At 42.5% G+C, this 14,549-nt stretch overlaps 2 protein-coding genes across 5 annotated transcripts in view; one reads left to right on the forward strand and one right to left on the reverse strand.

Annotated features, from left to right (window-relative positions):
- The window catches only part of CERT1 (ceramide transporter 1), a 76,856-nt gene extending 73,692 nt beyond the window's left edge, over positions 1-3,164 (forward strand). For all 4 annotated transcript variants that reach the window (XM_064641095.1, XM_064641096.1, XM_064641097.1 and 1 more), the window contains one exon: positions 265-3,164. The gene's annotated coding sequence lies outside the window, so the exon portion shown is untranslated. The remainder of the gene's footprint in view (positions 1-264) is intronic.
- A 2,570-nt stretch (positions 3,165-5,734) lies between these two features.
- On the reverse strand, positions 5,735-6,673 carry MED18 (mediator complex subunit 18). Its single transcript, XM_064641110.1, has 2 exons — positions 6,540-6,673; positions 5,735-6,406 (listed from the first exon to the last, which is right to left on the reverse strand). Exons 1-2 carry the CDS (start codon positions 6,610-6,612, stop codon positions 5,853-5,855), a joined length of 627 nt encoding a protein of 208 aa, XP_064497180.1. The 5' UTR covers positions 6,613-6,673; the 3' UTR covers positions 5,735-5,852.
- Between the last annotated feature and the right edge of the window lie 7,876 nt (positions 6,674-14,549).

Below are 14,549 nucleotides of genomic sequence, written 5' to 3' on the forward strand. Positions count from 1 at the left end.
TTGGGTTCTATTTATTGTGTCAAACTCCAAAAGTTGTAGTCATTTCATCATTCTGTAACAGGTAGCCCTGTAATGATTCACAATTTTAATTTTATGTTGTTAGAGAAGTAGTGTAGGTGAAGCATTAACAGCACAGCTGTCATGAGCCAACAGTTCACACGTGATCATAGCAGTTCTGGTGATATTTAAAGTATTTAACAAGTTCATTTTTCTATTAGCATTCAAACTTTTCAGTGCTGTAGTTTTGTCTTTGCTTACCTGCAGCAATCAGAACAAGACTGAGTGAGCATTCCGCGTTGGAGAAGTGACCATGCATAGAGCACTCCATGCTGGAACGAAGGATCTACAGTCTTTTTATGGCCTGAGTTCTAGGCTTTGTATACTGAAGTGAAGAAGTGTTGCAACACCATGAGGCTGAATATTTAAAAGTAGCTCTCTCCTGTTAACTTTTCTTGCTGAATCAGTGTGTAATTATAAATACATGTATTGATAACATGTATATGGCTCTACTTTTATTTGCTTGCTTTAGAAGAAGAGCATATACAACTTTGAATCACCAACATGGGTTACCACTTTAATTTTAAACAAGTTGCAGAATTTCACTGTCGGCCTTCCTAAGATACTTGTGCTGTTTTTGTGCATGTCTAAAAAGCACAAAAGACAAATGCACATATAGCATATTGTATGTGCTTTATATGCACAAAAATTTGTATGGTATTTTGGGGGAGTTTGGAGGAGGAGCTTCAGTAAAACGTAGGTGACTTGTTGGTAGGTTTTGTTCTGCTTTGTATAATCACAGTTCATTGCTGCTGATTTCTATAATGAATCATCTTGTTACATAAAATGTCAGTTAATAACTGAGGGCTGTCAATATCTTTATGACTTTGCCTTTTCTATTGTCTTACTCTTATGACGATCTTTAGTTCTGAAGGAGTAAGAGTGTGAAAAGCTTTATTTTTTCCAGATATCTTTATATTTCTATTGTATTTTTTAGTTATGTAATATGTGCCGCAGAATTTTTGTTATTGAACATGATCCAGAATTATCTAGAAAGATTCTGTATAAGAGGGCAAGAGACTGCCTGAAACCTAGAAGACATCTGTCCATGCTATATGTGGATTGCTTTCTTGCATGATATCCAGGGTTTTCCCAAACTGTGAGAAGGTACACTATAATATTTATTGAAGTCATTTGGATTACATAGGACAACATTCCCAGTCTACAATGAGGATGAGTACATTATTTTCAGATCCTGCATGTGTTTTCCCCATCTTAATAAAAGCTATTTTCATGTAGAAAATTATTTGCCTCTTGATCAAAGACCCATCAGAGCTATAAGAATGCATAGTTCTAACTGGAAAGTTCCCTTCGGCTGCTGTGACAATTTAAATGTCAGATGTTTGCCTAGCTTTGATTCTGGAGAGGCTGATCAGGAGAGGACTGTATCAGGCTAGTATTGACTTTGAGGTCTTTTCTCCATGTCCTGTAGTTGGAAGCTCTTCAGAGACTGCTCAGTGTTTCACTAACCTGTATATCTTGAGGAAAATAGTTTCAGACATATTATTTTCAAAAGAAAGCTGAAAGTCTTATTTGATATAGTGTGCTAGGTGCCTGAAAAGAAATAGAATATAGTAACAATGAAGATTTGGTAAATGATTAAATGTGATCTGCACAGTGTTGAAAAACTTCCTTTCTTCATCTTCTGTGTAGAGATGAAACCATACCTAACACACGCATGCAGATTTCATGCTCCATAACTCTTCCCTTTTTATTTGCCTTTCTCTAATGGTGTGCATGGAATATGCCTTATTACAGAGTTACTCTGTTAATGTGACTATGTAGAAAAGTGCCTATATGGTAATGTTAGTAAGGCAAATAAGATGAAAATTTGTACATGTTTACTATATCACCAGTGAGCATTTTATATACCAACGTTAAAAAACAAATCTTATACCTCAAATGTACTTCATCTTTTTACAATCAACCAAGCAGTGGTATATTCCACCATAGACACTGATGGGAACTTTAAAAAAAAAAATCCAAAATATAAAGAGTTTAACTCCATATTTGCTATTTCTGATAATTGTTGGAACACGGGCAAGTTTATTAATTTAATTGGATAGCTTTATTTTACAAAGGTATGGAAAGTTTACAAAGCAGTGTATAAACTTATATCATTAGTTGCATTTGCACTAAATGTGATGTACTTTTGCGATTTATTCTGTAAATAAAATTACACTACAGATACTATTTGTAAAGAAATGTTTTACTTTTAGATAAAGGCACTGGTACTTCACTGTAGCTAGCCCTGCCCAGAGCTGTAAGAGGCTTTTTAAAGAATTTAGAAGGAGTTGCATGACTGAGAAATCAGTATAAATTCACCTTTTTAAAAAAGAAGGAAGAAGGCCTCTCAGATTGTCCTTGTGAGTAGCTATTAGATCCTGTCTTCTGGAAGGGATTTTGCTTTTAGACAATTTGCCCTGTCTCTTGAGCCCATCCCTCTTTTCAGTCACTGTCACATATCTGTGCATTGTGAGTTCATTTTTTCCTGTTAATGGATCAGTAGAATTTATGCAGCTGTGGTGGTCTTTGCAGAAGCAGCTCCTGACTCTAGAATGAACCACTTTGAAAGGCTGAAAATGCAGCAGTCTTCTCCATCAGATATCATTCTCTGACTATCTGCATCTGTTTGGAGAATTTTAATGTTGCCAAACTAGATCTGAAGGGCATAACTTGATAGTACTTGTACTGGGAATGAAGATGAGACGGTCATTGTTATTCTGTCTGAGAACCTGAACATTTTTGACGAATTTATCTGTGAAAAAATGTGATGCACTTTGAAAAAAACCTTACCTTTTACTTAGTTGGGCTGAGCTGGCTTATCTGAAGTTGTGCAGATTCTCTTTAATCAGATTGTCCACCTGTATTTTTGTCAAGTTGTACAGATAATGCTGTATTTGAATTACCACTGTTTATTTACAGACTTAAAACATGAATCATATTTTTGAGTACCTTGAGTGTGTAGAGTTGTAACTGTTCTATAATAGCTTTATGATTCTAATCATAAGTTTTAAAAGTTAAAAGAAGTTGGCTCTTACATGTTACAATCACAAATTTAAAACCAGTATTTAAAAGTGAAAGGTATTAAAAATTATGAAGAAAAATCCTGGCTTCTTGTTATTTTTAACTTTCCAGTGCTTTGGAGAAACTTACTTAAAACATTTTACCTTTTAACTAACTTTTAAATCTTGAATAAAGTTATATACAATATTCTAATGTATAGAAAACATTTAACAGGAAAGCAGTTTGCTTGTGTTACTGACATTACTGAGATGAAAACCTGAATGCCACATTAGTTTATACATTGAGAAGTTCATTTTGTGCTGGCATATCAGAGGGATGTTAAGAGGTGCTCCCATACAGGGTAAGCATCATATAGAGCACTTCCAAAGTATTTCAGCTCATCTTCATTTGTACATAATTAACAACATTCTGAAAGCTTCCATGGGAAGAACAGAGATCCAGTACTGAAATGTGCCAAAGGATAAACTTGTGGCTTTTTCCAAAGTAAGCATAATTTTAGGAACCGAGATGAGCTTCCACAGAGCAAGCTTTCTTAATACTAGAGATAGCTGATGCCTAATGGATCAATAGCAATCCTACCTTTATTTGTTACACAGGGATTTCTTTTTTATATAGTAATCAGTAAACTTTTAGAAACCTTATAGGTATGCAAGACTGGAGAAACAGTTTGAAATAACAGAAGGCATTACTTGCACAGAAAAGAAAATTATCTCAAGCTCAGCTGCATCAGGCCTCAGGTAATATATTGCAACAGAGTCCTGAGGCAAGCCCTGTCCTTGAAGAATGTGGCTATTTCATCTTGCAAAAAGAGATCCCCAAAAATAGAATGAAAAAAATATGGTCACACTTGACATTCCTGGTCCCATAACTTATGTGCTTAGTTTAAAAACTACCTATTTTCCAGTAAAGAGAGATTGAGCATTTCTGTGTAACTACAATTTGACCCTGGATAATGAATGATAATTAAGGATATGCCATGCAATTTACTAGTGTGTATTACTGATACTAGTAGTCTTTAGTCTCCAGCTTTTATAAGCTAACTTTTATAGGAGAAAAATATATTTCATTAGATAGGAGAAAGGGAGATGCTTTTTGAGTATTTCAACTGCCCGAAAGTGTTCTCAGCTATAGCCATTGATGCAGTAAGCTCTTCTCTGCACACCTGCCTCTTCTATGCAAGGATTACAGCTAAAATAAGGAAGCCTGGTACTGTTGGTAGCTGCAGTTTGGAAGGTTTAAACTAATTCTCCCTAAAAAGAACAAATTTTTCAATTATTATTTTTGGGTCAATCTATAGTCAGACCTATTGTCATCTAAAGTGTAAATGCTTCAGTTAGTGTGAACAGAATTGCAGGTGTGCTTGTACCCTCTAGAAAACACTTTCACTCTGGGTAATGAGCAGTCACACAGCTTACACCTCACTGCTTCTGCCCTGCTGGAAATCACTGCTCTGTCTGCAGCGTAGTTGTGCTCAGGTACCATCCAAGTACTCGGCTTTTCCCCACATCCACACTAGAGCCTGTGGCATTGGAATGCTTAAGACACTGCACTTAGGTTAAGTGCTGATCAGTTGTCAAGGTTTATCTTGCCCAAACTCCAGTGTTGAAAATGTAGCTGTTAACTTAAAAGGCTTTTTTTGAAGGTTTTTCTGGGAGTGGTCCCTGCCTTTAGTTGTTACATAAAGCAACTTGTGCTGAAGTGTGGCAACGTTTCAGGCAGACGTTGGTACAGTATTGGGTAAAATGGTTGTCCTCTGTAAAAAACTTGAGAAATGTAAATAAGTTCCTTTATATTTCCTGGTTTTCCCAAACTTTTTTTGATTGAACTGTATTTGAAAACCCTCAAAACCTAATTCAAATAGCACTGAATTATCACTGAAGTATTAGGTTACTAACCATTGTGCTATTGAGAGAGGTACGAAAAAATCATCAGTAGTTCAATTAGCAGGTGGTACTATTTTAATAATTTTTAAAATAAAAATTGCAAATAAATTTTTTTATAAAAATGCAGCAAAAGTGCACTTAACATTTCAATATTCAGTATTGCTGTCAGCTGCGACAAGCCCAATAACAAAAAACAGCTTGTAATTTATTTTTTATTAACTAAGACTGCCATGCTCAACTCCAATGAAAAAGATGGAACGCCATTAAAAGATGTAAAAACCCCTTGCATATGTCAATATTACTAAATTGTCTTCCACTTCCAACTTTGGTTATATCAGAAACAGTTTCCCTACAAGCATCTTTGTCCTGGCTGTTCCTGTCACACGTGCTATTATGAAGAGGTGTACACCTGCTCTTTTATACTGCAGTTCCTGGGTTTATGCTTGTATTAAACAGAACCTCCTGTATTAAAAGATATTAACTGCATGTATTACATAAAAATTTTGGATGACTGGGTAGAAAACGCAAATGGTGCTCAAAAAAACCAAACAAAGACAGCACTGGGTTGTGGGTAGGAGAGGGATGAATTCCAGTAAAAATGACATTTTTAGAGTGTTAGGCAATAGGCTTTCTAATAGGTATCTTCCCAGCAGGAAAACTACCAATATTAACATTTAATTTTTTTTTTTAATGGTGTTGAAGTCTCCACTTTTGTTCATATCCACTAGTGAAGGGAAAAGACACTCAGTAATTGCAAGTAACAGAACTGGTATGTAGTCTTTTATTCCCCTCTCCCTGTTTTGATTTGCCCTCAAAAAGCTTTTTAGAAAAACACCCTTTTCTGGAACCCTTACAAAACCAGTGCCTTAACCACCCACGTTGCAGTCACATCAGTCTTTTGGGGTCAATCTTCTCCAGGTGCACCAGAGGCTTCAGCTGCTCAGCAAAGTTCCTCATGTCATCAGAGACCACGTCTTGCCCAGCTGGCGCAACCACGTTGAGCTCCACCAAGTAGGACAGGGAGAGCGGCTCGATGCTCTCCGTGTTTCCCGGCATCAGGATGCGGAAGATCTTGTACACCACGATCTTCATGATGCCCTTGCGGAACACGTGCCCCTTGGCCACGAACTCGTGGTCCATGCGGAAGCCCATCTCCACCAGGAAGTCCGTCAGGTTGTCGGATGTGGCAATGTCCACGCAGTTGCGCACCAGGGCGTGGCGGTTCTTGTCGCCGATCTCGGGCTGCCCCAGGTAGCGCAGGTGCCAAGGCATCCCGGTCTTGTCCATGGAGCGCCGGGCGCGCAGCACGAACGGGCTGGCCTGCTGCCCCTTCAGCAGGAACACCATCTCGTGGTCCAGGAACGTCTCGGGCTCCATGTTGTCGCACAGCCCGCGCAGGCGGTGCAGGAGGCTCTCCAGGCTCTGGTCCAGCACGCTCCCTGCGGACACAGCGCCGCCGTCACCCCCTCCCGGGCTCCCGCCGCTGCCCCCGGCCCGCCCGTGCGCGGCTCCTGCCCCGCACCCCCCGCTCCCCGGCGGCCACCCGCGTTGCCCGGCCCGCCCGCCGCCCACCTTGGAGCAGGTACTCCATCATGTTGATGGTTCCGCCCGTGACGGGCATCATCGTGACCGGCGGCGCCTCCATCGTGGCCGCCCGGACAATCGGCGGCGGGCGGGGGCGGCCGGAGCGGCGGCGGCGCGGGCGGCAGCGCCGCCTGGCGGCCCGGAGGTGCCGCCGGGCGCTGAGGGGCGGGGACGGAGCCGGCCCTACCCGGCGCGCGCAGCCGGGGCGGGGCCTTCGGCGCGCCCAGAGACAGGACGGGCGGCTGTGGGAGGGAACTGAATCACAGGAAGGTTAATGTCAACGTGAGTAAGAGCTTCTTTACATTGAGGGTGGCAGAGCACTGGTACAGGCTGCCCGGGAAGGTCATGGAGTTTCCCTCTCTAGAGACATTTTAAATCCGTGTTTCTGTGTCAGCTGCGCGAGGTGACCCTGCCTTGGCAGGGACTAAATGATCTCCAGAGGTCCCTTCCAACCCTAACAATTCTGTGATTCTGTATTTCTGCTTTTTATTTTAGTTTCCACAAAGCGGGGATCTGGGTGGTTACCCATGAAAGGCTGGCTTGCCGATCATCAAAACTTTACGCTATTGATACATTTTAACAAACATGAATGCACCGTCATTCTTTGGTTACAAGTTGCATAACTTCTCTATTAATTAGCAATCAAACCCCTATTTGCCAGTTGTATCTCTCACTTCTCCTGCTCATTAGTTCCCATGTGCAGTTCTTCCCTCCATTGGAGCCAGGGGGCCGTTTTGAGTAGGTGGTCAGAGAGTCCACAGTCACAGTCACTCCCTGTCGGCATTATGTTCCCCCTAGGTACTGCCCAACCCTGCTGACTTCACTCCTGGCGGCTCTCGTCCAGACAGCCTGTTCATCTTGGGGTTGTCTTCTGTTTTCCTCAAAACAAAAGATTATCCAAGCGTATGACATTCACAATGCAAGTGCTTAGTCATAATTGTTCAGCTACAGCTACTGATAAGAACCAATAAAAAAATCTGCAAAGTTCGGGTCAGACTTTGAGGGGTTCAGATCTTGAGGCACACAGCGCAGCTCCTCCCACTCCCCTCCGCAGGGGGAGGTGGTGTGTACAATGATTCCGTGTAACATCTCCGTTGAAAATACCCCAATCTGTCTCTCGCTACCTGCCATTCAGTGCGCCAGGGTGCAGCAGCAAAGGGGCCAAGGCTCTGAGATGTTGTGGGCTGGGCTTCAGCACCTGCAGCAGTTTGGGTTAAAATTGTTATCAGGGGTGCAACAGGTGCGATCCATTGGTTCAGAAAGGCAGAAATCTCATCTGGACACAGCCAGGTTTGTACTGTTTCTAGGTGGAAAGCCTCTGTGTTCAAAAACTAGCAAAAATGCCCAGTATGTACCAGTTACATTTGCTCCTGTTCATCCCCAAACTAGAGTTATATTTTGACCTTTTCCTCAGCAAACAAACAAACCTTCCTGCCACACAGAAGGTGAACAGTGAGTTTGTCTTTCCTTTGTCAGCACTGACACAGCAGTGGTGTCCCCTGCCTCCCCCCATTACATTATATAAATTTTCACACAAGTTGAAGACCTGGAAATGAGAAATGGCAGAAGTGTGCACTCCCAGGGCAGCGATGTTTTATTTCAGCACTGAGGTATTAGAGGTCTCTTGGAGTAGTGCCATGCAGGGGTGACCTGAGGGGCACAGTGCAATCCATAAGGGAGATATGAGGGAACCACACCCCAGGGAGCCACCACAGTCAACACACATCGTACATACTTCCCAGATTGCAGAGAAGAGGCCTGTGTTGAAATAAAGTAATGAAATAGTCAATAAAAGGTTTGGGCAATGGTCTAAAAGCTTCCTTACACTTCAAGGAGCAAAAAATAAGTTTTCTCTTATATACAGATCAGCTATAGTTAATCTGGTCATAATGCAGTTAGCATGAAAAAACTGATATTGAGAGAGATAGCTAGAAAAAGTAAAAATGCATTTTAGCATTTCACAAAGAATAGTTTCTGAGGCTTGCTTCTTTCTGTGGTGATACAGATTGTTTCTTCTGCCTAGCTGAGGTGCACAGTAGGGTTAGTTCAGATACCTAAAAAATCTAAGAGGATGTCAGTCTTCTATTTTGAAGTGCAAATTGCTGCAAAGCTTCAGCAACCTTAAGTATTTTTGCCCCACAGTCTAAGAAACTATGCAATGGTGCCATTCAGAAAATAAATGTTTCCCCAAACTGGTCAACCCCCCTGTAGTTCTCTCCTCACCAGCAGTGTAAAAAACAACAAAGAAAGAGCTGCTGAGCTCTTTCACTGTGGGCTTGGAGGCTCTGTGGTGCACCTCCATACTTTAAAGGTATCCTAAAAAAAACCTTTTTCTGCAGTTCTTGAAGATAAGATGCAGCAGACAGCAACAACAGTTGATCAGGCAGATGGAGGAGGTGGAGAGAAACAGAGATAGAAATGGAGGGTAAACATGTTATTCCCAGCCACCTACCTAAGTTCTGTTCCGCTCCCTTTAAAACCCTTCTGACTCACCTGTCTGAGTCAGGGAAATAGGATGCCCTTGTGGGGCCAGGCCTTTATCTCAGCTCTGTGTCACAACTTGTCAAGTGCTCAGAGCAGAGCAGACCCATGTTCACACTGAAATAACACCAGCAGTAGGGAGGGTCAGTTAGATGTAAACTGGATGGGAAGTTTTTTTCTTCCTTGTTACTAAAACTGAGACTTTCTTTTCTCACTCATCTCACAGGCTTTGGGTCCAAATCCCCACTGTGTCACATCTATTAATCAAAAATGCTTTTAGACTAAGCATACAACATGTTCCATTCATTAATGGTGAATTAAAAACAACAAGTCTTTCACTGTACAATTCTGTGTGCGAGCTTGTTGAAATTCACAGAACCACAGAATCATTGAAATTGGAAAAGACCCCCAAGGTCATTGAGTCCCACCTATGACCAAACATCACCACGTCAATTAGACCATGGCACTAAGTGCCACATTCAGTCATTTTTTTTAACATCTCTCAGGGTGATGATTCCATCACTTCCCCAGGGAGCCCCTTCCAATGCTTGACAACCCTTTCAGTAAAGAAATTCCTCCCGATGTCCAACTGTAAGGGGGGTACTTTTGAATTAGTTGATCAATGGAGCATAGAGGCGTGAGAAAGGAATCATATTAGGATGTGAAACCAGCTAGAGTATGGTACAATGTAACTTCATGGCACAAGCTAATTGTAAGCTCCATTGTGCTTTTTAGCAAGTCAGCTTGATATCCCCTATTATCAGAGCTGAGTTCGTCCTTGGTTTTGCTACACATTGCAGGATAGATACATCTACCCTTGAAACACAATGGTAGAGGTCATACATAGGGGTGAGAAAGATGATGGTGGGAGGAAGATTATGTGGGCAGGGGTCGCTCGCCCCTTGCCCTACAAGTAGGGCATGCGCAGACTGTTGCCATGAGGTAATGATTAGTTGGTGTTTGGCTGCCATTCAGGCATCACCTTATACTGCGTACTGGCCCTACGTAGTGTAATGTGGAACTGATAAAAATGGGGTGTCAGAGCTGCTGAGCTGAGCGATCCTCATCCTACCACCGAGGCTGTGTTGCTCCGCAGGGACGCCCGCTAAGCACGGGCACCGACCAGCTGCTGCAGATCCTGACAGCCCTGGCCTGTCTGTGTGGGTAAGCACAGCTTATTGATAGGAAGCAACTGAGAGAACAAACTTTTTAATATCCCTTTAGTGTCCCTTTAATTCCCCTTTTGCTATTGAATATTTTTACATAAATAAGTTGTTCATAGTATTTTTCCTTTAATTTCCCCTTTTACTAACTGATATCGTGTTAATAGTTATCGATAATATTGTGTTAAGATCCCTTTTTGGTATCCCTTTAAACTCCCTTTTTACTAGTTAATATCGTATTATAAATGCTGTTCGTAGCATTTGTTTTTAAGGCCACACAATAAGGTAGTTATTTTGTATCTTTTTTAGCTTTTGATTCTTTTTGCTAAGTTTATTATTATTATTACTATTCTCACTGTAATAAAAGATATTTTGTGTGTTTGAATGTTTCTGGCACTTATTTTTATTCCGGACATGTATCCAAATGAACTGTTACACCAACCTGAACTTCCCCTGGTGCAGCTTGAGGCCATTTCCTCTCTTGAGGCCATTTCTCCTCAAATTTGTTGCCTGGGAGAAGCAGCCAACCCCCACCTGGCTTTCAGGTAGCTGCAGAGAGCAATGAGGTCTCCCCTAAGCCTCCTTTTCTCCAGGGTAAACAACCCCAGCTCTCTCAGGTGTTCCTTGTGCACCAGACCTTTCATCAGCTCCATTGCCCTTCTCTGGACTCACTCCAGCACCTCAATGTTTTTCTTGTAGTGAGGAGCAATTACTCCACTCAGTTACGTAATAGGCAATTTATATCACAAGTTCATTACACAATTTGCGTTTTTTAAAAGCCATCAACAGATTTGCAAGACTAGGATTACTCACTAAGTGATTTTCTGTCTTAGATAACTCAGGGGCTGGGTTGTTCTTAGCCATTTCACCACAAGCAGTGATGTGTCAATAGCAGAGGCACTATTGTAAATAAAGGGACTATATAAGCTTACAGCACAGAGAGAGGAAACAAAAAAGTCAGGTAATTGATGACTAATTACCAGACTCAGTGTAATACATGTTATAATTTACTTCTCCCCACCTCACAAAGCAGGAACATTTTCCAAGATAGATATTTCAATGAGCTGGCCAGCCTGGTGGCTTCCAGACTTGGCTCTGTTCCTAAATTAGTATCACCAAAGCAAAAACTGAAGTTGCATTTAGTTTTCTATATTATGTAACTCTGTTCCCTGGATTTTAAATGGTCATTGTTAAATATTAAGAGAGACTGCTGTGAGAAAATTTATTTAGTGAATGTTCAACCCTTTAGACTTACTCCAAAACAATTTCCATATGGGGAAACCAAGATTATTTCTCAAAAAGTACAATTCTGTTTAGCCAGAAACTCTACCAAACAGCAATGTGCTCCTGATAGACCTGCTCATTTTCCCAATGTTCACAAAAGTAGAACTAATTTTAACTTTTAGAGTTGTTAAACTGGACTAGCTCACTCAGAGCTACATCAACTCTCACATAGAAAAGACGGAGAGTGAGATGTACCACTCTGTGTACCATTACACTGGTACTTGGCTTGTTTCAAGGACCTTTTCCAAAGGGTTTTCACCCTTGGTAGCACATGCACCCTTGGACAGTGTATATAGAAGGCTTTAGCTGGTTGTGGCTTGTGGGTAAAACACTGTTGGAGTAATCAGTGCTGGGTAAAGGAAGGTTGCAGCATTGCCAAGTGGTTTTGAGGGTGAAGATTTTCTGGGCAGCTTTACATGGTGACTGACTCCTTGGAAGACCACTGTTCTGAGATTCTGGATCGATGATGGCAGCCTATGGCATACACACACTACAGGATTGACTTCCATTTGTCTTGGAGACCAGTGGTTCATTAAGGGGAAGTAGGAAGCAATTTGGCAAACCAGGTGGAGAGCTAGAAGCTACAAACTCATGTGCTTAGACTTGCACTGAGCATGATAAACTTGCCTAAGTCTGGTCCTTCACTCAGTGGTTCTAGGAGAGACTGGTAATTGGCTTAATTTTTATGGCATGGTTAATTTCATCCTGGTGTTACAGTTTGTGAAAATGGACTGACCTTGTAAAATTCTTCTCCAGAAGAATAAAGTGGCTAAGGAAGGAATTATTTACTATCAGGCTGCTCATACTGGAAGAGAGAAGTTGTAGTTGAAAGTGTTCAAGGCCAGGTTTGATGGGGCTTTGAGCAACCTGAACTTATGTTTTGGGTGGTTGATAAAGAAATGCTTTCCATTCTGCTACTGCTGCCTAGTATGAGCTGCAAGGAGAAAGGATAAAGGGCTGGCTCCTGCTGACACACAGGCTGTGTCTAGTGCACTGTGTCCATGGGAGAGGCCTCCAGGAGGATGCAGGGAGAGGAGGAAAGCTGCATAATTATGTCTTCACTGTGTGCCACATATGGGCCACATGATGGGAAGAAAGAACCATCAGGTCCATTAGGCTGATGCTTTTTCAGCCTGTGTGATCGGCAGTGTTAGGTTACAGTTGGACTTGATGATCCTAAAGGTCTGTTCCAACCTAAACAACTCTGTGATTCTCTGGTCTACGGAAGATGTTCCTGCCCATGGCAGGGGGGTTGGAACTAGATGATCTTTAAGGTCCCTTCCAACCCAAACCACTCTGTGATTCTAAGAGCTGGTCTTTACTCGGCTGTTGTGGATCTCAGCTGTTGTGGATACTAGCGCCAAGATCTATATTTTCTATTTTTGTACAGGCTGTGGCTGGAATGGAATTAGTTGTCTCCATAGTAGCCTGTACAGGGCTGTGTTCTGGATGAGACTAACAGCACTGGTTACATAGCAGCATTTTGGTTGTTGCTGAGCAGTTTGCCCAGCACCAATGTTTTCTTTTTTGTGCTTATTTCAGCCCTGCACCTGTTGGCCAGTGAGTAGGCTGCAGGTGGGCTAGAGGCTGTGAGGGAACACAGGGGGTCACATCTGATCCTGACTGACCACTGAAGATATTCCATACCCTATGGCATTGTGCCGAGCACTAAAAGCTCTGGGAAAAATATGAGAAGGGGGGAACATTGGTGTTTATGGCATTTGTCCTACCAAGTAACTGATAGTGTGTGGAGGGTCTGCCTGCTGATGGGAATAAACTTTATATTTTGCTTTCCATGTGCAGCTTCATTTTCCTATTAAACAGTCTTTATCTCAATCTATGAGTTTTCTCACTTTTGCCCTTCTGATGCTCTCCTCTGTCTTGCTGGGATGGGGGTGAGCAACAGCTAAAACCCCCAGAGTTCCCTGAAAGCAGACTGAAGACAAACCAGTAGTGAAGATGTGTCACTGGGTAATTTGCAAAAGACCTGGAGCTCTGTAGAGATCAGGTCAGCTTTGGAGGCAGGGCTTCTCCTTCCCATAGGCCGGTATGCAAGGTGAGCCTAGGGCCAGCAGTCATCTCTGAGCAGGAAGAGAAGGTACAGAATTGTCAGTACTAAGAGTGGCACTGGATGCACAGCACTGTCATTGCATTGTGTGTCAGGCAAGGTGGACCTGAGAGGAACACAAGCTTCCCCTGAGGCAACAGAGAGGATCCCAAACCATCATCTTGTTTCAGCAGATATCACTGTGCAGTGTAAACCTTCCCTCACTAAAGCCAAAGAAAAGAGGACAACACCCCAAAAATAGTAAGTGGTGTCCCAAAAGAGAGAGAGATGATAAGGTACCTGAAAAGCACTATGAGTAGCAGTAAGAGCTCTCACAGGACCCCAGAAGGCAGTTGGGAGGAGTAGGAAGACAGCCCACTCACCACAGCTGTATTCACCTTATGAGCAAGGGTCACACCAAGGATGAAAATTGTCCAAACAGTGTCTGTGCACGGACACACCCAGAGCCCAGATGTGCTTGCATGCTCCTATGAGAAAGCAAGTGGTCTCCCAGACATGCTCTTTTCTGGGAACTGGAGTGCCTGCCAGGAACACCTGTGCTAGGGCCTGTGCTGCAGGGCCCCATCCCATTTCCTGGAATCACAGCTGTGCTCGGAATGCAGCAATGTTGGTGTGCATCCCTGTGCCACAGGCACAGGAGCCGCTGCTTCTGTCACAAAGATTCAGTAACACGCTGTTCGCTGGTGAGGTCTTACACCAGCTGAGGGAAATCAAAGTGGGCAACAAGTATGTGGTTAGAAACAGCTGGGGCTGCAGTGCTTGCAGCCTCACAGCTCCAAAACTTCCACACCAGGCAGCAGGAAAGGACTGGTGTGTTACAAGGGAATGTAAATACCAGCAGATTCAGGACATGAAGGAGAGAGGAGGTAATCTAGGTAAACAGAGAAGCAAAGCGTTACCAAACACACTACTTTTACTGTTTTTTTTCCTAGGGTTTTAAAATATTTGGGAAACTATATCAATTGTAATAGTACGGTATTTAAGTCACAGCAACTCCAGAAA

Source organism: Pseudopipra pipra, chromosome Z (genome assembly GCF_036250125.1).
Source record: "Pseudopipra pipra isolate bDixPip1 chromosome Z, bDixPip1.hap1, whole genome shotgun sequence".
Classification (NCBI taxonomy): Eukaryota; Metazoa; Chordata; class Aves; order Passeriformes; family Pipridae; genus Pseudopipra; species Pseudopipra pipra.